The sequence below is a fragment of the Mus caroli genome, chromosome 17, assembly GCF_900094665.2.
Source record: "Mus caroli chromosome 17, CAROLI_EIJ_v1.1, whole genome shotgun sequence".
In the NCBI taxonomy this organism is placed as follows: domain Eukaryota; kingdom Metazoa; phylum Chordata; class Mammalia; order Rodentia; family Muridae; genus Mus; species Mus caroli.
The window spans coordinates 59491713-59516565 of NC_034586.1; the positions used below are offsets into that span (position 1 = coordinate 59491713).

Here is a 24853-nt window from a genome sequence, read left to right on the forward strand (position 1 = left end):
TATAAAGCACTGTTGACAGAAATTAAATAATAAATACTATATATGAATATATATAATAGGATGCTTAATATTGTTGAGATGGTGGCTCTCCCTTCGCATAGCAACAGTAGTATTGTTTGAAGAAGTATTTTTAAAAGTCCTTCTTGCTAGACTGAACACTGTAGTTTAATCATAACAAACAGCATAAACACTGTCATTGTTCAATCTTTTATTTCAAGGGGATCTAACTATGGTTGTGTAGTGATTTAGTAACCAGGGAAGAAAGTCAATGATTTCTTTGCTCCAACTAAACAAAAGCATTGAGATAAAGTTATAATTAAGTATTTCAGGACAGCAAAATAGCTCAGTAGGTAATGTCTTTGTAAGAGTTTGGTCCTACTCTGGGCATATACCCAGAAGATGCTCCAACATGAAATAAGGACACATGCTCCCCTATGTTCATAGCAGCCTTATTTACAATAGCCAGAAGCTAAAAAGAACCCAGATGTCCCTCAACAGAGGAATGGATACAGAAAATGTGGTACATTTACACAATGGAGTACTACGCAGCTATTAAAAACAATGAACTTATGAAATTCTTAGACAAATGGAATCTGGATGAATATGGAGGATATCATCCTAAGTGAGGTAACCCAATCACAAAAGAAGTCACATAATATGCACTCACTGATTAGTGGATACTAGCCCAGAAGCTCAGAATCCTTCTTAGAAGGGGTAACAAAATATCCATGGAAGGAGTTACAGAGACAAAGTGTGGAGCAGAGACTGAAGGAATGACCATCCAGAGACTGCCCCACCTGGGGATCCATCCCATACACAACCACCAAACCCAGACACTGTTGTGGATGCCAACAAGTGCTTGCTGACAGGAGCCTGATCTAGCTGTCTCCTGAGGGGCTCTGCCAGTGCCTGGCAACTACAGAAGTGGATGCTCACAGTCATCCATTGGACAGAGCACAGGTCTCCAATGAAGGAACTAGAGAAAGTACCCAAGGAGCGGAAGGGGTTTGCAAGCCCATAGGAGGAACATCAATATGAACTAACCAGTACCCCCAGAGCTCCTTGGAACTAAACCACCAATAAACAAACAAACAAACAAACAAAGAAACAACAACAACAAAAAACCCCACATGGTGGGACTTGTTTCTCTAGTTGCATATGTAGCAGAGGATGGCCTAGTCAGTCATCAATGGAAAGAGAGGCCCTAGGTCCTATGAAGGATGTATGGCCCAGTGTAGGGGAATGCCAGGACCAGGAATGGGAGTGGGAGGGTTGGAGAGCAGGGGGAGGGGATAGGGAATTTTCGGAGGAGAAACTAGGAAAAGGGATAACATTTGAAATGTAAATAAGGAAAATATCTAATTAAAAAAAAAAAAGAAAAAGAAAGTTTGGTCCTAGGGATCCACATGGTAGAAGGAGAGAACTGACTCCCAGGACATGCTCCCTCAACACTGGAGTTGATGTGCACATGCGCGTGCACATGCATGCATGCACACGCACACACACACACAATCACACACATACACGTGTACATACACATATATACACGCACACACATGCACAATCTCTCACACACACAAACACACACATACACACACACACACACATGCACAATCTCTCACACACACACAAACACACACACACACACACACACGACCAAGCACACACGGAGGATGGATGGGTGGGAAGTGGTATAAATTCTGACTCATTCATGTGCTCTGATTTTCTTGTTTCACTTTCTTTCAAATAACTAAGTGTAGAAAATGCCAAATTTCAGGTGAAAATCAGGCCCATTATTTAGAAGGAAAGGAGATCATGATATCTTCTAAGTGAAGCAGAATGAAGAATTAAGTAAAGAAGTAGGAATAGAGGGAAATATCTAAATGGACATATAAAAAATGAGAATATGTAAAGCAGAGGGTTCAGTAAAGTAGTACTATCTTGCAAGCAACAATGAGTGCTATTTATATTTAAATAACAGAATGAAAAATGAGAATAATAACAGCAAGTAATAGAGCATTCTTTTTGACTTGCAAATATACATTCTAAAGCTCTTCTTTGTCACTTTACAGCTATTAGAGTTACTTCTGCTGACAAAAAGAGGTGCCTCTTACCAGGCAATCTTGGAGCAGTTTAAAATACAATTTAAACTGAAACAAAAAGAAAATGCTAGAAAGTTATTTTAAATGGAACATCACTGGAGGTAATACACACCTAGTAATATGAAAAATAAGATGGTATAACAAGAGTAAACTGACTTTGGTTTAAGACTTAAGGAGAGAGGAGCATTTCTACAGTGGCTCTTACAGACCCTGTTTTGGATTTCCTTTGTCTCTCCAGCAGCGCTTCTTGGATCCTAATCTGAGTTGACTAACAGCAAAGAGATCTGGGATCCCGAGCAGGGTGGGGAAGGTACGCCCATAAATCTTTCAATAGCAGTAGAAGGTCAATATGGCAAGGGTGAAGCATGGGTTATACCCAAGCAAAGATCAATCTTCCCAGACCACCCCTACCATTCTTCTTGCCTGCGAGAAAGAGCTGTGCTGCCATCCCAGCACCAGGTGACATAAGGCAGCCTGGCCTCTCTGTCCTTGCGTGACATCTTCAGGAATAGGTGTCATCCCAGCACCAGGCGACATAAGGCAGCCTGGCCTCTCTGTCCTTGCGTGACAGCTTCAGGAATAGGAGAAGCTGCACTCTCCTACACAGAAAACAGAGCCTGGCACACTGTGAACTCTGACTTTCTATTCTGACAGAAAGAACATGTATCAGGCCTCTAACTGTTAGGTCAACTGGAAGGACAGCACCTGTGAGTACAATGGGCGGGCACAGTGGTTGGCTCTGATGTGGAAAACCCTTAGTCCTGAGTAATCCAAAAGCATGATTTACTGTCAAGTTAAAAACGCCCCATATCAAAGAAGTAATGGGCCCAAGAGCAGTACTGAGCAGGGGAGGAAGCACCCAGGAGAGCAGTTCTGGGTTTCCGAGAGCCACAGAGTAGCTGGTGGAGCGGCTGGGAGGAAGCCTATGGGTCTGGGAATGTGGTCCAGCGGTAGTCAAGATCCTGAGCTTGGCGCCAGCACTGACAAGAAAACTCGTCAAAAGCACAGCAATGCTGTGGGTGTAAGCAACCTGTGGACTCTAAACTACAATGGGTCAGAGTTTACTGTCCTCCTCAAAGATCACTTGACAGTTTGAGAATGGAGACAAAGAGATATTTCCAGAATATACTTCTAAGGATCCTCAGCAGTGTGAAGTTCAAAAAGAGAAAATGTGCTAACGACTCTCGTGTAACCTGGAGTACTGAAGTCTACAGGGGAGAATTCAGTATGGAGACAAGAGCTTTCCTCATCCTTCCTACGTACTGAATCTTAGGGAGGCCTGTGCTGCTGAGATAGTGACTGCTTCTGACCTCTGTGAACCTGGGTGATACAGACCGATTCCCACTTCTGTTCTCTTCTTAATTCCAAGAGACACTTTTCTGAATGAGAGTTTTTAGTAGGCTTTAAAAGAGATCAAAAAGATACTAACTGAGAAACTATCCTAGAAACATAGAAAGACAGACAAGTAGCCCAAAGTGAGTTTCTAGGAATAAATACAGAGAAAATAAAGGAAATAAGGCCAAGTAAGGATGTGACTTGGATAAGCCAGCCTTCCCTTGGCCCCTTCTTTCTCTCCCTGCTAATCACTTAGTTCTGGAAGCATTCGAGGTAGCTATAGACCAACATAAGTTCAAACTGTATCAGATATTTCCTACAAATAGGAAGGCAGGGGCAGTGTGTACATGTGTGGCTGGGATAATTTCTCAGAAATGTTAATGAGTATACAATATACCAGTGGGTGCTACATGGAACTTTCTATTTTCACTACCATCTGTGGAACGTATCATGTGGCATATAAGATGGCAAAACTCAGGTTAAGTGACACACTTTAGGCTTATGATGAATAGAAGAGACAGAAGTCTAACTGTAACCTACTTGCTGAATTTCAGTTACCCCACCCCCACCCCGATACCACATTTGTTCACTGATCGATGAGTGGCCGTAGTGGATTTCTCCTCAGGGAGCGATTTCCCAAGGCTGTGTTTTCCACTTTGATATTTCTGACTTACTGATTTGTTTATAAATTGTTATCCTTTACTATAAAGATCTGTTTAATTTGAGGAGATAGAAATATATTAGTATAATGGCTTCCTACCTGACAACTGTATCATGTATCAGTTTAAATGAATATTACTTTATAACAGCTTGGCTAGATATTGCTAAGCGTTATAGCCATATTCAACACCTGTAAGGATCTTGACAAAAATCATCCAGGATATGCCTGCCAGGTGAGCTGCTTCTCCTGGGTCAGAGCATCCCTCCTGCAACACTGCCAAAAGCGTCTGCGTACCCACCCAAAGCAGGCCCATACCCAGTCACATAGGAAGAGGAAGCAAGGAGGACACTGTTGAACATGGGTAAAGCAGAAATATGTAGTCACCAAAAGAATGACATCCCGTAAGGATCAGGTGTACATAACAATGCCCGATTTTAAAGTGGCTTCACCAGTCACGTGGATTCCATCAGTAGTTCCAATGTGCTTGCACAGAATCATCAGTTACACACTATCAGGAAATCTCGCTCCATCCCACTTACTAGAAATTATGCTTTAACTGGTCTTGAACACCTCTCACACAGACACGGGCTTTAAATACTGTAAAGGTATTCCAATAGACATGTATGCAGAGGGACTGAGAACCTACACAATTCAGAGACACAAGTAACCAAGCTATGCTGGCAAGGACTTAGCATACTGTCACCACACTAAGAGACAAATACTACAAACACTCACTACCACAAAAGGGCAATGCCACAAAACAATAGGGAGTGAGACAACCAGAAGAAAGACTCCCAGGACCTAGGACAGGGAGGTTGTGGGGAGATGTCCAGTGAGCCCTGACTCCATCCACCCTCCAGCAGGAGAGCAGTGCTGTCAAGCAGCACACTCTACTCCTCACTGGACTGGGCATAGTTGCACAGAAGAATTAATTCTCTACTTTACAAATAGATGAGTCTCTAACATGCATGTGAGGGCACTTCCTTATTTAAGGTCTGAGAACAGATGAAAAATTTAATCTTAGATTTGTCTCTAATCCAACACCTCTTCTCTTTGCTTAACCTGAATTTTCTGGAGCACTCTCCGCACTTGCTGAATTAACAGTTACAAGCTGGACAGGCGTTTTATTATTAAACAAAATAAGCCTCCAAAACACAGTGTAATTTTAGAGACATTTCCACCGTAGAGCCACAGAAGAGTCTGAAAGGGAGAAGCGATTTAACCCACAGCTCTCCGGGCTCTTAGTAAGGTTTTAACTGGCAGAGCTTAGAGGAAGGGGAGTGTGCAACCTGACTGGAGGAGAGAAGAGGCGGGGAACAAGGAAACTCCTGAGCACACACTTTCTCCACATTCATGCGCTGGGCAGCAGACTCCCCAGGCCTTGAAACCAGGAGCATCGGGAAGCTTTTCAAAATCAGGTATGTTAAGTATCAGCTTAACATGCCAAGCAAGGCAAGGGACTGTAGAAAAGGAAATCAACACATCTTTACAGGGTTTAACTAGAAAAAGACAACAAAATGGAAACAGCATTTTCTAAAAGTCTGCATAAACTGTATTTGAAATATGAATATTTCTTACTTTTTTTGAGGGAGTAGCTATAAATTAAGCACAGATGCATGCTAGGCAATCAATACGCCCCGACACTGTCCTATTATGCTTTATTTGTTTGTCTAAATGGCAAACTTGGGATCTGACAACGCACCCATCTCCTTCCCAGGGCAAACCCGACCCGACATACTAGGATTGGTGTCACAGCAGATATAAAAGCTAAAAATGGAAGACTTGGTAGAGTACTAATTTCTCTCAAGAGAAAAAAATTTAAATTTAAATTAAATAAACAATTTAAGCAGTCAGAAGAAAAGGAAACAGTTCTCCCTCAATCAGTGACAAATATCTGGCCTCAACTATACATAGGTCAAACACATCCTGATTGGGAAAAGATGTGAAGCAGAACAAGACAATTTCAGGAGGGCGAGTGCACACTATGCATGGCAATGTGGTTCTTTCTGTTTACAGAGGCTCTGCAGTACTCGGGTAGTGTAGAGAGCTGAGACAATGCACACAGATACTTCACATCCCTCTTAAAGTGTCCCCTAGGATGTGGCATCAGGGCCTGCCATCTGAACACCAGGGACACACCTTACTAATGTGAGGCAGCAAACTCAACACACTGATTTTATTAGTCCTGCTCATGAGGTCAGACATTTAATTGACCTGACAATTATTTGCATTTCCTTGCTCTCCAATCTGCACTCTCCTGTGTGTATCAGTGCACATGTCAGACTGTGCACTGAGCTCACATACACATTCATTCTACTGTGATTTCTAGACTATTATTTTTCTTTTTACTTTTGTTTCATCAGAATTGCATAAGTGAACAATCTGTTTAAAGTAATTCTTGACTTCTCTTTAAATAACTTTGGTTGATTTTTAAGACCTCTGTTCGTCTAAGGGTAAGAGGTTAGGGCAAGGGTCATTACATACCATAATCAGTGATCTTACAGGACACCAGGTACAGCTCTTTCAGGTTCTGTCCTTCCTTTGCAATGACCTCCACACACCTGAAACACACAAAGGGTGGTACTACATCAATGCATCCCAGGCAAATCAGCAAGTGTTGGACCACGCATCCTCAGGAAGAGTCAGGGTCTCATGTGCTCTGCTTTCCACACACCTCACTGGAGGTATCAGGAAGACTTACAGCTCTGCTTTCAAGATGAGTGCATTAACTCCTATATGGCTTCATTCCATGTCCTAAAACCCAGGAGCTGGGCGGAGGAAATTCCTTTACAACAGCTGAGCATTTGAATGGTAAGCCCAACATGGTATAGTAAATGCATCATCGATATGAAGTGATATAAAATAATAACCAACCCAAAATTGTGGTATACAGGTGGATAGTTATTTCAAAGGAATAATTATTCAGAGTTCAACTTTTATTTTTATTTTTATTTTTATTTTATTTATTTATTTATTTATTTATTTATTTTGGTTTTTTGAGACAGGGTTTCTCTGTGTAGCCCTGGCTGTCCTGGCACTCACTTTGTAGACCAGGCTGACCTCGAACTCAGAAATCCGCCTGCCTCTGCCTCCCGAGTGCTGGGATTAAAGGCGTGCGCCACCACGCCCGGCCGAGTTCAACTTTTAATTCTGAACATTAAATGCGCAATGAAGAAATTTAACTCAACATACAATCCAAGGCTGTAAAACCATATAACTGATAAAAGACATAAAATTTGGACATAAGAATGATAAGACTTTCACTTTAAAAATGTTTCATTTTTCAGGGTGATAAATATGGATATATTTGCATTTTCTGTGAGCAGACATCCACTTAGACCAGCACCATTTGTTGAAGATGCTTTTTTTTTTCAATTATGTAGTTTTGACTTTTTGGTTAAAAATCAAGCATTGATCAGTATCTGGGTTTATTTCTGGATCTTCAATTCTATTCCACTGAACAACCTGTCATGGTATTTATGCTAATACCATGCAGTTTTTATTACTATAGCTCTGTACTACAGCTTGAAATCAGGGGCAGTGATACCTCCAAGAGTTTTTATTGTACAGGATTTCTTTAGCTATCCTGTGGTTTTTGTTTTTTCCATATGAAGCCCATAGGGGCTCAAAGAGACTGAACCACCAACCAAAGAGTACCATGGAATGGACGTAGGCTCCCTACACATATGTACCAGATATGGAGCTTTGTCTTCATGTGGGACCGCAACAGCTAGAGCAGGGGCTGTAATTGACTCTGGAACCTGCCTTTGGACCCCTTCCTCCTAGATGACCTGCCTTGTCTAAGACTCAGCAGGAGTCTAGTGTGTACCTGATGAAGACCATAAAACCTAGTCCTACGGCAACTTGATATGTTAAGGCTGGCGATATCCATGGGGGTCTCCCCTTCTCTGAGGAGAAAGGAAGGTGGATGGGGGAGGGGAGAGTAGAGGAGGAAGGGGAGAGAAAATAAACTAATAAAATTATAAAAGGAAAAATGATTTGTTTTTAATAATTTAAATGAAGTGCTATATAGACTAATTATATAGCTACATATTTTAAAATCACCTTTGATTTTCACTTACATTAAAACATTTTTCAATATTGCCTTAGCAGAACTCTTGGTAGAGAATTCAGTGAATTTTAAAAATGATGATCAGCCACACTACCTATTCCAAAGCTCAGTCTGCTCTAACATCAGCAAGCTGTACTGACAGATACGCAGGCATGGGTGCCCTTCAATGCAGCCCCTGGTTAATCTGTATAGATAGCAGTTAAGCAAAAGGGTAAAAAGCAAAAAGAGTCATTAACCTTTTCTAGGAAGTAAGGTTCAAGCAATTTGATACCTGTGTGTACAATCCATCAAAACTCACTTGGCATCCATCTCTGTCTTTCAGATATTTCATTTGCTGCCTGGCTTATTTGTAGGTAGCTTCATAAAATGTCAGGGAATTTTATATAATTTTATCCCGTACAATTCATTATTGAAGGTTAAATTAGTAAGAAAGGCATATTTTTCTTTTAAAGTACTTTTATAGAATTCTGTCCTAAAAGAATGATAAACATTTCAGGCTTCTTAGGGCAGCCAGGGAAACACGCTTCTTTGGCTATTTTATATAAAAAGATTTATGATTAAAACAGGTTTTTTTTTTTTTTTGTAACTACAATAGAAATCTTGAAAGAGTAACATAATACAAGTGTGACTGACATGGATTATTGTGAAGGGAAACATAACACCTAGCTTCGTATCATTTGGCTTTAATGCAATGTTTTAATAAGTTCACAAGAAAGAAAAGCTAAAAGAAGATATCAAACAGCTCAAACAAAGCCCAAATATTTTGTATGACTTAAATGAATTTTCTCGTGCTAAGAATAAAAAAATAAAAGCTATACATTGTTACATAATCCTAATGATTTAAAATTTCCTGAACACGTCCTGCAAGAGTGAAGACCCATTATTTTACCCTCCTTACTGGATTAAAAAAAAAAAAAAGCTAATCCAATATGTTGTGGCGACAACAGGAAGAAAAAACAATGCAATAATTGTATTTTATTTCCATGCTTCATACAGATAGCTCAAAATGCCTGGCCTCATATTTGGCTGTGGAAGATGCTAAACAAATGCAGCTTCCATTGGATGTGTTCCTCTCCAATCTACTACTAGATGTGGCATAAGCCCACACAAGCATTCCAGACTCACAGAGGGCGGGGGGAGCAGGTAACAAGAGAGAACGGCACTGTCTCACAGCGGAAAACCAGCATACGCATCAAATAAGACATGCCCCAAATCACTGAACATTAAGGTTTTTCCCCAAAAGAAAGAGAGACAGACAGGATGTATAAATTATTATGTGTAGATATTGCAAAATTAGGAAGTTTGCTCAAGAGCTGGTAAGCAGCTACAAGGTCATGAATGACTATAGCCTTTCAAACTAGATAATGAAAGGAAAAGGAAGCAAGGGTTCCCTAAGTGAGGAATCACCTGTTCTTAGGGTTCAGTCATGTGAGTTTCTAGACACATGTCTGTATTTATATAAATACACATACTTAATATACTTATATGATATAAATATATTATCATATGATATAAACATATTTATAAACATAAAACCAACTGGCATATAATAGACATTATAGAAATTTATACGATAGGTACTTATGAAAAACTTAACAATGGTGTCAAATACTTTTAAAAGGTAATGATGTTTTTAAAGGATCATCTTGTTAATCCTGAGCAGTGTGACAGAAGTGACATTTAGACGATCTACTTCTCCATTCCTGTCCCTATCCATATATATCACACAAGAAAATGCTTTGTTCAACACGGTAAGAGAATTATATCAGTACACAAAGGCAGGGCAACAGTACGCACCTACAATCATAATCAAGAGTTTAAAACATCCCCAATTCTTCTACGCCCTGCCCCCATCATGCCAAAGGACGAACCCCCAAATATCATTTAAACGCCTTCTACACAGATCCAGGGATACTCATGGCAGTATGGGAATTTAAAAGGGGCAGTTATGAATTCTTAGGGGAAGTATGATAAAGGGTAAACGAATGGCATGGAAAATACCAAAAGGTATCATAGCCATTAGGCCTAGGTGGTCCTTCTGAGCTCTAGACCTCAGAGGGAGGCAAATCCTTAACAAGGGAAAGGAAAGACCCACGCCCACCCTCGCCTGGAAAGAACCAAGGGACAGACCTTGACCTTGGCTGGAGGGCCTACATGATTTGCTTCAAAATGCAGCTCCCTGCAGACACTTTCCTCCAGATCAAGCCTCTCCTGTCCATGCAGATACTCTTTAGTATATTCTGAAGTGTCTGCCCTCAGATGGTTTTCTTGCTTTTACGAATTGGCAGGGGTGTGAAGAAAAAAGAACTGAAGTCTTACGATTGTAAATTACTAAGAAACAGCTGTTCTGTTGAGAATGAGATGTGTGTGTGTGTTCTCTCTCTTTTAGAATTGAGAAAAGTGCCAGAAAACCTGTTCTAAGACAGTCAAAGCGTCCAAAATTATTTTCGATAATTTTATACTCACTTGCTTTGGAGAATGTTCTAAAATACACCTGAAGCATTTTCTAAAATTTAAAAATCAAAAGGTTATTTTGTGAGCTATATAAGGTGTTTTCTTTCTTTCTTTCTTTCTTTTTTTTAAGAAAAGAAAGCATTTCTCAGTTTCAAAGGAAGAAAAAAAATTTCTCTTCTTAGAAATAGATTCCTAATCATCTGATTTATAAGAAGGTTAAAGGTTAATGAATTAAGCTGTGCAAGCCTCAAAATTATCAAAGGCATTCAAAAGAGCCTGACTTATGGAAAACAATGACCCATTCTACATGCACCGAGTTGTTATGTTTCTTGTCTCCTTCTCACAAGCCAGAGCATGGCATTAGTGACAATGAAAGGAACTAATGAGGAAATATGACTGCACTGTTTGTAGGAGGAGTGTCCTGGGAGACCTTGTTACTGTGTGTGATGTGCTTCAAACCAGAAAGAAGCTAATTGGAGCTGCCAGACACTGGTGTGCAAATCTTACTTTAAAGGACAGGCTCAATCACCTTTGAGGTGTGAAAAGAAATATCCCCATTAGATGCATTAGTACAGGGAGTGGTGGAGTTCTAAGGACGCTTTGGGATGGTTTCTCCCAAGCCACAATCCTATTTGAATAGCAGACATATATTCAAAGAGAGAAAAACTGCAACAAGACAAAACAACACCACAGATTAAAAAGGAGAAAAGATATAGAGAGAGTGCCGTCAAGAAGTTGGTAAATACGTACAAAAACTTGGTGTGTTGAAGGCTGAATAAACATGTCGCTGAAACCTCACAGTGCCAAACATGCCAGGTAAGTCATCTATGCAAAGGCTGTAGAAACAGAATTGGATTTTGGCCATTTCTAAAACTAAGCAAGCTAGTAAGTTAACTTACATTGTGTGGACTATAGACAGACAAACTGCAGTGTATGTGAGTGGACACACAACCCCAAGGAAGGTATTAAAGGGTCTACACATGGTAGCAAGGTCTACACATGGTAGCAAGGTGGAAGTGAGACCCCTGTGTGCTTCAGAGGGTGCCATGCTAGTTCATGGGTGGGCCATTTAAGCTCATACTGTCATACTGGAGGATCCCAGAACACAAGGCAGCACCCGAGGGAAAGCATAATGACAGGGGATTGACTCTCTTTCTAAGTATGAAATGGAGTTCTGATCTCAGTGGACACGACTTACATGCCTTCGGAAAACGTGAAACATTGCGTGGCTTAAAGGAAGGAAAATTTACCCAAAGAGACACCATCTATGTCCATTGAACAATCTATGACTAGCATATTTTCCCTTATTTGAATAAGATATAGAGTTATAGTTATAGGTCATTTTTAAGTAACAGGATAGCTTAGCTTATAGAAACAGAGTAATATAGTTATTTTTGTCTTCAGATTAAGCAACTGAACTAGATGGACAAATATGAAATTATTTCAGGAATTTAACATATGTCACCAAGTTCATATACTGAGAATGTTCTGGCTCTGTATTCTCCATATCCTTTCTTTTTGTTGTTGTTCTTGTTGTTTGTTTTTTGTTTTTTCAAGACAGGGTTTCTCTGTGTAGTCCTGGCTGTCCTGGAATTCACTCGGTAGACCAGGCTGGCCTCGAACTCAGAAATCCGCTTGCCTCTGCCTCCCAAGTGCTGGGATTAAAGGCATGCACCACCACTGCCTGGCTCTCCATATCCTTTCTTATGAATGTTCTTCTGTGTAACACCAGTAAATGCAGAGTACCAAGTGGAAACTCACTGCTAACTCTTATGAACACTTGTGGAAATATTCTCATAGAAAATATATAAGCTGATTTTTTTTAAAGATTGATTTGCAATTAAAATGCTAACTCATTTTCTCAAAGAACATTCTTAATATACCACAGGGGTAGAAACTAGGAGTGACATGCAAAATGTCACCGGCTCCACCAGTTAGCAACAATTATCTTGGGACACCAATTAACTTCTCACTTACCAAATGCCATTCTCTAGAAAGCCAGTGACTGATTTGTGAATCTGAGATTTGGGTAGACATTTCCCACTTAACTGGGGGCCTACTCAAGCCTGTTCTGTCCCTCAGGAAGGCATTGAAAGGTTACAAAATGACCACTATAGGAACTTGTTCCTGTGGTTTTTATACACGGGAAGCATGCCAGAAGGTAAGGCTAGGCTTCAGCTCCTGCAGCTTGCAGCCCTTCTGCAGGGTTAGAAACTTCTGAGGATGAGAATGCAGGGGTCATGTTAACTGCTGCTTCTTGCTAGGCATGGCCACTTGCCCTGAAGGACTCTAAGCATCAGGTAGATTTCTTCTTGAGTCACAGAGCTCAGCAAGGAAAGAACAATAATACCACATCCAAATGGATTTTCCTAGTACATTTATAAATGTCGTCATGAACAACTTACATGGAGGAATAGTTGTCTCTAGCTATAATTTAATTTAAATGTTTAGTAGAGTATTTCATTTTTTCCTCAGGCAGAAAGAGGCCTACATATAAATAGCACATTTCTTTGAACTATCAAAAAAGAAAATGGCTGAAGTTTCTCTGAGGGGTAGAAACGGAGACTTGACTTAACTGGCTTATAATAAATTTGACTCTGCCATTAATGTTTTAGAAATTATTTTGGAAATCTCATTTTTAATTTAGCTATTGCATAGTACTTCTTACTAACAAACTGAGCTAACTTTTGGGAAGCATTCCACAGAGTGAGCAAGAAGACTGGAAATAGGCTAACATCTATCTATTGAAAACCAACACTTTATCACATGTAAAGTGGGACCAAGGCATGATAATGTATAATGTTGAACATAAGGCTTGCAATTGTGAAGGATCAAACACTGTTCACTTCTGTTCTTGATATTAGCATTCATAACTGTGAACAGAGAGCCAGTACTATCTTCACAATTACTAAGACCTAAATAAAGATAGTCATTGCATTCAGGGTGAATGGAAACACTAGGAAGAAAGGTTAAGAAAGAAATTAAAGGAGAGACTTCCTCTATTAAAGACCTTCCAACCGCTCAATTTTTCCCCTGGGAGCGAAAGAAAGTAGTGTGGAAACGGTGATTGTTGAAAACCTTCTTTTGTTTATTTTCTATTTTTTGGTTCAAGGAGCTCTATCAGTTCATCCTCAGTGTCTCAAGGGGAGTCCAGACACCGTACAACTCGGATAAAGCTACCACTGGTGCTTCTCTTTGGTATCCTGGCAGTTCAATACACCGAGCAGTAAAAAGGTCTTATTTGCTTACAAGGTACACAAGTTTACTATGTGTGGCAAAAGTTCAGGCCCTTAAAAAACAAACAAACAAACCAAAACCAAAAACAAAAACCCAAGATGATCAAACACAAAAGCACTACTGTCCACTGGAAGGAGCTGTAGTCTGTCAGAGTGAACAGCTTTCCAGCAAACCATCAGTCAGGGACAGTCCTGGTCAGCTCACCCACCCCTACCACTGACGGCGAGTAACGTCAATTATAGTAATGCCAGCAATATTTCCAAGCTATTTGTCAGAGTTCTGAATTGTCTGAAAGTCTGAAATCTATGTAGAAGCAGAGGTCAAAACACCTAACTGAGAACTGTCTTCCTCTCCTTCTTGACCTTTATCCAAACTGTCACATATATTGAGAGTCTCATTTGCATTTCACATAAAAATGGATATTTTATTTTTACTCATCTTTAATTTAAAATGGCTGAGTACGTTATTTTAGTGGACGATTAAAGCATTCAGGAGATGAGATTCCAGGCCTCATTTACAAGAGAGTTAAACATGTCCTCACCCCAAGATATCCACAACTACGCTATGCAGTGACAAAATACCCCTTCACAGAACTCTCTGCAAGTCAGCCTACCTCCACAGGAGTTTTGTGAAACAGCCAAAGACTGATGTTCAACACGGATCACTCTTGACCTGTGTAATCAAGGAGGTAACTCAGACAACACTTGGCCCAAGGTTTCCTTCTCTTTTGGGAAGGCAGAGAACCTCAGAATGCTACAGAACATGGGACATAAAGACAAAAGGGACTGTTGAAGATGACTTCCCACTTTAGCTAACCATAGTTCTAAGCATCCCAAAAGAGTACTCAAAATTTTGTTTGAGCAAACAGTTGTAGTGATAAGAAAAAAGTTGTTTAGTAGTTTTCTAGGGAAATTAAGAGAGCGGCAGTTTGATATCCATGAAGGTTGCAATTAGATAGCTCAAATCCAACACAACGGGAAGAGGGCGAAGCTTCCACGCCACGTGCCCTCATCCTCAAGTCTGCAACTCCTCCTTAGCTTCTAAGCCCAAGTAACCCTCTGGCCATCCAAGAAACTAGTAAAAGGGGTTTTGGAGTGATTTATAAATGGAGATTATATGCAAGCAATTAATCCTGAAATTAGGAGAATGTAAGAGTCAAATTATCTTCTTAGTTCCTAAAACAGAAGCAGTAAAAAAATTGGTCTAGATCAGAGACTGGGAACAAAATGATGGGTGCACGCTTTCCGAAAGAGGAAGGAGAAAGATCACCCAGGCAGAGACACCACCCCAATTTCACCCAACTGACGTTCTGTGAGGTTGGACTCTTAGTGTTCTGAGGCGCAAAGATCATCACTGATGAACACACTGCTTCTAAAGCTCTGGACGGCCACAGCTCTGCTGCCTGGCCCTGCACCATTACATTCTACTTTTGGATCAGAGGTCAGTAATTTTTGTTCTAGTATTTATAGGAAATTGGCCAAATTTTTGTATTTATACAACCAAAAAAGATCTTACTTAAAAGAAATAACAATTATACTTATAGTAAATGTTCATATACATCTATAAGTGAAAATATTGACCTCAATCAAAAATTACTACTGTCAGAAATACAGTTCAAGATTTAAATATAAAGGGAAGATGGCTGATTTAGTTTGACATGTATTTATCTGGAGTTTGGGGAAACAAAGCCCTCTCCATCCTCTCAGCGTTCAGTCAGTGTGGGTGGGTAGGGTTTAGACATGACAGGGGAAACCTCTGGAATTGACACTTCTCTGTCAAGGTGGTACAATAATCCCTAGATCCCCAAACAAAATATGTCCAAAGATAGTCCTGCAAACTTTTAATGTATTCAACAACTCAGAGAGTTTCAACTAGAGGAGTAAGTAATGTATATGGTAGTTATAGTTACGTCTATCTATAATTCTTGACAAACATATGTGTTCATTGCCAACACTTTCACTAAATTAAGAAAAAAATATGGAAATGCACTAGACAAAAGAATTAAATAACTGAAATACCATAATCACTAAAATTCAGGTGGCATTGCCTGGACCAGTCATCAAAGGATTCCCCATAAAGGGAAAAAGCATCTCTGATCTTAGGGAAAGTTGCAGAAAGCTAATGAAACTAGCCCTCAAGAGCGACAGAAACGTGTGTGCTGGGGGAAGCATTACCCAGGTTCTCCTAGCAGCAACTTGCAGAGGCAAGGCAGTGAATAAACATGGAGACTGGAGAAGGCTCATTTCACTATTTGTTACAGGACAGTGGTGCTTTCTGCAGGAAACAGCAAGCCTGAGCAGCAGGAGGAGCCAGTAATGCTCACGGGGCAGCACTCCCTTGTTTATGGGATGGATGGATGAACATGAGAAGGGCAACTTTCTCTATGCCACACTATAGGTCATTACAGTGGCATCAACAGCCAGGAGGAGACGTGGAATGAAAGTATTCAGGCTTTGCTTTTCCTCTCTTAGTTTCCTTCCTTCCTTCCTTCCTTCCTTCCTTCCTTCCTTCCTTCCTTCCTTCCAGTTACTCTGTATAACTGCCTTGGCTATCCTGAAACTTGCTTTGTAGACCAGACTAGCCTTGAACTCACAGAGCTCTGCCTGTCTCTGTCTCCCAAGCGCTGGGATTTTCAGTGTACACCACCATGCCCAACGAGTATTCAGGTTTCTGCTCTACACAGGAAAACACAAGTGCCTAACAAGATACATGAACACATTCAGGCATTCAGAGTACATTGGAGGGATCAGGGGAAACAGTTTACTTTCAAAAGTGATCAGTGGAATGAAGAAGTGCCAGGAAAGCCAGACATTAAAAAGGATGTCTGGCAAATATGCTATGAGTCGGGTTTATGCTTCTACGAGTCCTGAAGGAATTATATGATTTATACCTCAGTGATAATGAGAAATTAGAATTCTTTTTTTTTGAGGTGTTAACTTTGTGCTGATATCAGATATACAATACATTTAGGACACTTGACAACCTTAGAGACTTTGGGGAAAGTAATGGTAATTTAAAGCCATGGCATAGTCCAGAAAGGGGAAACTATGAGAAGTTATTGTTTTAAGCAAAACTGTGCAACATTCAGGCAAGCATTAACTGGCATACTGGTTTGATTTAAACCACAGACAGACTATGCAAATGAAAGGAACAATACAGCCCCAGACTAAATAGTTACTGATGGCTCTAAATTTATCATCTGTTTATCCATCTCCAGTCATATTCTAAAAAAGCATACAAGTCTAAAAGAGAAGTATTTGAGAAAGGCCAAGTAGGTTTAAAATAAAGGCAAAAAAAGCACAGTCTGGGATTACTGTAATTCAGATGTGTAAGTTTCCACAGGTGGTGGTGGGTGGGAGACTTTAGAATTAGCCTTCAAGGAGGCAGAGAAGGAGCAGAAGTATTCATAAGATTCACAATGCAGGTGCACCTCTAACAAGATCTGAAACTCAAAATGAGCTAACAAGAGAGCAGGTGTGCTTAAGGTGTCTCTAAGGAAAGGTTACAGCTTTAAAAAGTATTAAAATATCCCTGACACTTACGAATTCTCCTCCCACTTGGTAAAAGCATGGTGCCCTTGATCTGTGAGAAACTGTGTGACCTCTAGGAGGAGTTGGTAGGGTGAGACACTGAGATATGACACAGGAATAATAAAACAGAGATATTCAACGGTTTGAGAATTTTATACATTTTTAATGTCTCATGTAGAAAATCTATGAGCCAGAGGGATGGCTTAGTGGGTAGAAACACTTGCCACCTAGTCTGGGAACCCAAGATCAGTCCCCAGGACACTCGTGGTGAAAAACAGAGAACCAGCTCTCGACTACTACCCTCCCCTGCCCCCGTGCACACTGTAGCAAGCCTTCATCTGTGTGAGACACACACACAACAAACAAAACAAAGCAAAACAACACTTTGAAACCCTCCTGGTTATGATAACAGACATGTTTCCAATGTTCAGGTGTAAGCTCGCCATGTTTCTCTGCACATGAGTGATACAGTTCTGAGACTGCAATGTAACTTCCTCCAGTCTTCGCTGGTGTTCAAGACGCTTCTACTCATTCAAGCAAGCATGTCATGTCCACACACCAAAGTTCCCACTGGATATGCAAAACTGAAGATGAAGGAGTCTCTTCCCAATGGAATTCATAATCTCGTCGACTTTCCATCCTCCGCATGAGTACTGTGGTATCATTTAGAACAGAGTAGAATCCCCTAGAGCGCATTTTTCATAGTGCCAACACTTTGAACACTGGCACCCCACACACCTTTTTGTTTATTTTTTGATCACATTGAAACATTAAGAGATAATATACATAAAAAAGAAATGTATGGTCTAGTAAGTGAATTTATGGAAACTATGCCCATTTCCCCCCTGGTTAAATACATACAGAAAATATAGAGAGAACATATATAGCATAACTTAGGAGACAGTATGCAGTTAAGTGTTAAATATTAAGTCTTTGCACAACATTTCAGTTAGAAGAATGTGCACACACACACACACACAGAGAGACAGACAGAGAGCAAGAGAGAGAGAGAGAAAGAGAGAGGGGGAGAGACAGAGAGAGAAAGATTCTTCAGTAGGTTAAACAATGGCTTCCAATATGTCAGGTCAAAGTTCACAGAGCCTATAAATATCTTAAATGAAACATTATCCTGTATTGTATACCTGGGCCTTCGTGGTGACCAGAAGGGTACTTGAAAGTTGGAGGGCAATGGCTCTAACAGAGAGAAGGCTTCATCACCATGGAGGCAGCCTGCAGTGATGCAGCCGTGCCACAGTACTTGCCAGCAGCCAGCAGACGCTAAGAGGAAGCCATCAGCAGGCCGCACTTTTGACTTCCTCCCAGTGAAAGTGACTTGAGTACACCAATCCACTACCACTGTGAGAGAATAAAGTCCGGTTCTGTTTTAAACAAGCTGCTAGTCATTTGCTATAGCAATGACAGGAAATTACCACAGGGCATTAAAAATGTTCTTAATCAATGGATTGCCTGTATAGAGTTTTTATTTTAAAAGATAACAACGTAGTGAGATCAAAGATCATTTATATATCACAAACTTTTAAGCTGTGATAGACAAAAAAGGGAGAAATGCCTATCTTCAGTATGCATCGGAATAAATCACAAAAGTAAGTCTTTTACATTTTTCACATAAACACTTTTCTATAGAATATTTCAAAAGCTTAAAGAATTCTGCAGTGACAATCCTACTGCCTACCATTTAATTCTGTAAGTGTGTTTGCTTCATTTTCTTCATACGGAGCGTGTCCTGCTTTCTCTATCCATATTTCCATGTTTTCACAGGTTCATCTTTGTTTATGCATTATAACACATATGAAGACTAATGCACTTCATGCCTAAACACTTTAGCAGACACCATTAGTTAGAGTTCATAGTATGCTAATGGATCTCTTTTTAAATTAAAACAAGATTTACCTATTGTGCATGGAATAAATCACAAATGCTGCCAGTTCTGACATGTGCTTAGGTTTATCTAGCTTGAACTGCTACTGAGTTTAGACTACTCTTGGCAGCTGGTGAGTTCTTCCGCACCCTTCTGAGTGAATGCTATCGATCGCATTCCTGCTTGCACAGTCAAGGACTCTGTAGACACCCTTGTCATCACAGTAACTTAGAATGCTCCGAGACGCCACTGCGCTTGCGTACTCACTTTTCAGTGGGAAGAGTTCCTTTCCCATTATTATAAAGTTTATCCATCCTCCCTCCTTCCTTNCNTCCCTCCCTCCCTCCCTCCCTCCCTCCCTCCCTCCCTCCCTCCCTCCCTCCCTCCTTCCCTCCTTCATCTCGGTAACTCAGGCTGTCCAAGAAGCACTATATAGCCTAGGCTTGCCTCAAACTTGCTCTTATTTTCCTGCTCTGGCCCCCAAGTGCAGGAGTACAGTCATGCACAAGGATGCCCAAAATCCTGCTTGTCTCTTTTTAAGAACACATCTATGCTTGGCTACAGATGTACAGAGCTGCAAATGAATCAAACTAACATAACCAAGCACACCAAATAATTCTGAATCTGAGAATTCCTGCTATGTAGGAAAAAATATTTTGTATAGAATAAAAAAATAAGGAGAAAAATATCTGGCAAATTACTACACACTTCATATTTCCAAAATCAAGTAGTTAAAGATAGAAAAAAAGATATACCATTAGTTTTCAAGTATGTAAAAACACACTAAAAATTCTATGAGCCACTATTTTATTTTTTACTAGATTAATATTTAAAAACACAGGCCCCCGAGAATAATTACAAAATTATTAACTGTATGAAAGCAATTTATACTTTTATATTATTCAGTGAGGATATGTAAATTTCAGGCCATTAGGGCTAACTGCTTCTAAAGTATACTTAGTATCATTTTCAGCACAGCCTTGTTAACAAGGAGGTCACTCCATCTTCTCTCTGTGCTTTATAGGCCTTGGCATTTCTGAGCAATGAAAATGCTATTTTTAGGTTCGCTCTTCCCCAACGCATTACCCTCCGCCCATTTTTGGCTAAAGACTTAATTTTGAAAGAGGCATGAAAAGTGACCCAAAATACCCTTTCTCTTTCTGTTTACAGTTTCCTCTAAGCTAATTATGAAAATAAAAGTCTACAAAGACACTAAGATTAAGTGCCTACTGACCGAAAAGATTGATAAACTCCAAATGTGAGTATGCAAATATCCCACAAGAGCACAACCAACGTCAGGCAGCATGTGCTGAGGGGCACTCACAGCATTACATAGAGGGTGTATTCTCCCATACCTAGAAGGCAACTCCTTCAGGCGAACAGGGAGGGGCTGCGTTCATGAGTAAGCCTGGCTTCTGATGCCTGGACCAAACTAGTACAGCTTGAAATCTGATATTTTACAGTGCGATCCAGGCCACAGCAGGTGTGAAGGAGCCGCAAAGTCCTATGGGAAAATATTTCTCCTCTCACCTATAATTTAACAACCATCAGACATTAATTAAACTGAGGATTCACAATGGGAATATGAAGTCTTCATTTTTTTTGCAGAGAGGATTTTTCTGTTTTGGTCAGGCTAAGACAATGACGTGCTGATCGGCTGCACACTGCAGACCTGCAGGCAAAGCTCATCTTGTCACTCTGGCCTGCTCCCTAGCAATGCACCACATACATCTGTTTGTATGCTCTCACATAGCTAAGCTCTACACAATGCTATCTTTTAGGAGGGACGGCCTTTATTTAGGATTGCCCACTGGAGTTACGGTGTGTCAGCATGTAACCTGAGTTCAAGCCCTGGCCAGAATGTTTGGCTCATACTGGATGCTGTGCTCACGAAGGGTTTGATGAATAAATGGGAGAGAGAATGCCACATGCTAATAAAACATCATGCCAGTTTACAAAACTGACACTGGGGGAAAGAACAGAAATTTATCGATTTTTATTGAGAATATTTCAGCCAAGAAGGGCATTATTTTTTGAATAAGAACTAAATAGAATGTAGATAAAAAGAGAAATATCCATGTAAAACCCTTTTAATAGTGTGAATTAAAGTAAATAGCAACAAAGTACACTGGGGCTTAAAAAGAGAAAGAAAAAGGTGTGACATGTGAAGAGTTCAGGGCTAAGAATGTCAGTAGGGCAAGAGGGAGTTTGTGGACTGGACACAACAGAGGTCGTTCTGAAGTTTCCTCAGTAAAACTCCTTCCACACTGGGCCTGCTAGGCTGAGGGAGAGGCACATTAACATGCATCCAGTGTAAGAGACACCGAAACCCAAGAGTAGTTTTTTTTTAAAATACTGTGGCTGCTGAAAATTTATATAGTCCAACGAGTTCCAAAAAGTTCATTTTAAACTTCTTCGTATCAGAAAAGAAACATTTAAAGGAAAATAAATTTAGTTTCCCTAAAATGTTCCAATCAATGCTGGGAAAGGAAAGTACACAGTTTCCGAGCAGGAGAGGAAGGCTGCAAAAGAAGATGGGCCTGGAAGAAGATATGCGGGACAAATAATCTCTAGTTCAAAACACTTTAACTGACATGATTTCAACATTTATTTCCTTGGAGAGTCAAGACAGTGCCTGTACTAGAGGGTCCTGGACCATGACTACCAGTGTGCCTCAGATATGCTCTGCCTTCCCAGAAAAGAATGGCTGCCATGCACCTGGGTGGACTCAAGGGTCCCCATGCACGAGTCCAGCATGTGGGGAACCAGCTAATCACTCACTACCCCTGGGTCTCAAATCCCTTATGTATAGGTCAACTTCCATCTCTGTAAGGAGTAGAAGAACTGATATATCTGTGTATATTAATACATGCCTTGGCCACTACAACTTAGTATTTCAATTCTTTTAAAATAGTATGTCCCTTATAGCAATACAGCAAGACAGCACACAGGGTATGGGGGTTCCTCGATATACTTCAAGTGCTCAAGAGGCTGAGGCAAGGATCATGAGTTGAAAAAGAACAGGGAGGAAAGAAACAAAGGAGAGATAACCACCATGGTTTATGAATTATTTTTCTCCCAACCTGGAAGCTAGTCCTCATCATCTGAATTTACTGATCTATCTGAAGGAAATAAAAACATGGAGAGCAGGACACAGTGAGTGGCAGCCTAGCAAAGCAATTCCTAATCTAGATTCTTCTCAAACTAATGGGCCCCGTTCTATAACAAACAAACGACATGCAAGGGAAGGGAGGAACAGCAGCAGTCACTAGAAGATGGCATGGGGGGTGGGAGTGGGGCAAAGACTCCCAGGCACCCTCCATGGGGGCCGTTATGATGGGTGTGATAGGAGATGGAAAAAGACAGGGAACCCGGTGGAGAGAAGGAAGAGGAAGTGAAGCCAAGGGCTTTGTACGCCGTGGAGCAAGGTGGAACCAGAGACTTGAAGGTGGTAAGGAGCAGGCTGATATGAGGAGCCTTCACATCCACATGATGTCTTGATCGGGATCCACAGTCCTGCTGCATCTGGGATCTATGTCAATGTCTGGGATCCAACAGCCAAGAGGATGCCTGCTGTCTGGGCTGCCACCAGAGACCATGTGCATGTTTGAGGGCCATGATGCTGTGGGGAGACATGCTGATCTACATTGCCATCTGAGGCCCTGGTTATATCTGGGCCCAGGCTGCTGCAAGGGGAGGTTGGTATCCAGGTCCATGATCCAACAGCAGGCAGTGTCTATGTCGATATCCCAGGCCTGTGTTACTACCAAAGGCCATGCAGATGTCACTGGACTGGAATGTCATCTGAGGTACTGTGCTGAGCTGGCTCATCTCTGCCTGGCCACCACACTCAAGGGAGCTAGCCCTGACGCTCATCTGCCTTTGGGTGGCATGGTTGAGATACCTTCCTCCCCTGACACTGTGGTAGGTGAGAGGGCTGGCCCAGAGGTCATGAGAGCAGGAAAGCTGGCCCCTGCTCATTGATAGCTGTGGCATTGGGTGAGCTAGCCTGGGCAGTGCTAGAGAGCTTGCCCTGGTGGTGTGGGTATAGCAGACCTGGCAGCTCAGCTATCACACAGGTCCATAACTAAGCCTTTGAGGTGGCCCACCCCAATATCTACCCCATCTGTGATCTGCTAGAGTGTGGGGGAGGGCTGGTCCTGCAGTTCTAAAGCTGCAGGATCTCTATGACATAGGACAACAACAGGATATCCAAGAGGAGTCCAGGTGAGAATGCAGTATTGACAGTGTAGTGAAGCCAAAGGCCTTGAAACAGACCAATGACTCACTGCAATGAATATTTGCAAGTAAAGAAGTGTGGAAAAAACGGGTTGGCGTGCGTAGCGCACGCCTTTAATCCCAGCACTTGAGAGGCAGAGGCAGGCAGATTTCTGAGTTTGAGGACAGCCTGGTTTACAGAGTGAGTTCCAGGACAGCCAGGGCTACACAGAGAAACCCTGTCTCCAAAAAAAAAAAAAAAAAAAAAAAAACCAACAACAACAAAACCAACAATAAAACAAAACAAACAAACAAACAACCCCCCCCAAAACAAAAAACACAAAAGTGTGGACAAAAGGGTATAATGTGGGACACACTGTGACATACTATATCTCCATGACAATCAAGAACCTTTTTTTTAATTCTATCTTACTTTATTTTGTGGGGGAGATTTTAAGGGTAGAGGGTGGACATGAAGGAATGGGGAGATGAATGGGATTGAAGGGCATGATGTGAAATTCACAAAAATAAAAAGTTTTTTAAAAAATCAAAAGCAAATCATAACAAATAAGAAAAGAAAGGGGAAAAAAGATGGCATGGACCAACAAAATGAGACCTTTCATCTCATCTGGATACTCACTCAGACAACAGAGGCTGTGTGCATGTTCCACACCAAACTTTCTACATTTTAAGAGCTAATTAAAATGTATAATAGTAAACTCCTGTTGTGGTGGTTGGAATGAGAGTGGCCTCCGGAGGCTCACATATTTGAATGTTTGGTCCTCGGTTACTGGAACTGTTTGGAAGGGATTGGGAGGTGTGGCTCTGCTGACGTGGGTGAGGCCTTCTTGGGAACAGCTCAGTTAAAAAGGAGGGAAAGATCTTGGAGAAGTTGTATACTTCACAAATGCAAGTATGAGAAAAGGACATCCCTATTTTATTGAGAAATTTTTTTTCCTTTTTTTTTTAATATTTATTTGGTTTTTTTTTGTTTTTTGTTTTTGGTTTTTTTTTTTTTGTTTGTTTGTTTGTTTTTTGGTTTTTCGAGACAGGGTTTCTCTGTGTAGCTCTGACTGTCCTGGAACTCACTCTGTAGACCAAGCTTGCCTTGAACTCAGAAATCTGCCTGCTTCTGCCTCCCAAGTGTTGGGATTAAAGGCATGTGCCACCACTGCCTGGCTTTATTTGTTTGTTGATTTCGTATGTCTTTCTGTGTGGGGGAGCAGAGTCTACACAGGTGGTCATAGTCACTTCTGTCTTTGCACCACATGAGTTTTGTGGATCAAACTCAAGTAACCAGGATTGGTGCCAAACACCCCTAGCTACTGAACCATCTCACTGGCAAGTCTTTTTACTTTTATATTT

At 40.9% G+C, this 24853-nt stretch overlaps 1 protein-coding gene across 1 annotated transcript in view; it reads right to left on the bottom strand.

Moving 5' to 3' along the window:
* Window positions 1-24853, bottom strand: part of Fbxl17 (F-box and leucine rich repeat protein 17) — a 432158-nt gene that overhangs the window by 147613 nt on the left and 259692 nt on the right. Inside the window, exon 7 of the mRNA XM_021149392.1 lies at window positions 6583-6659. Within this exon, the coding sequence (XP_021005051.1) occupies window positions 6583-6659 (77 nt within the window). The remainder of the gene's footprint in view (window positions 1-6582; window positions 6660-24853) is intronic.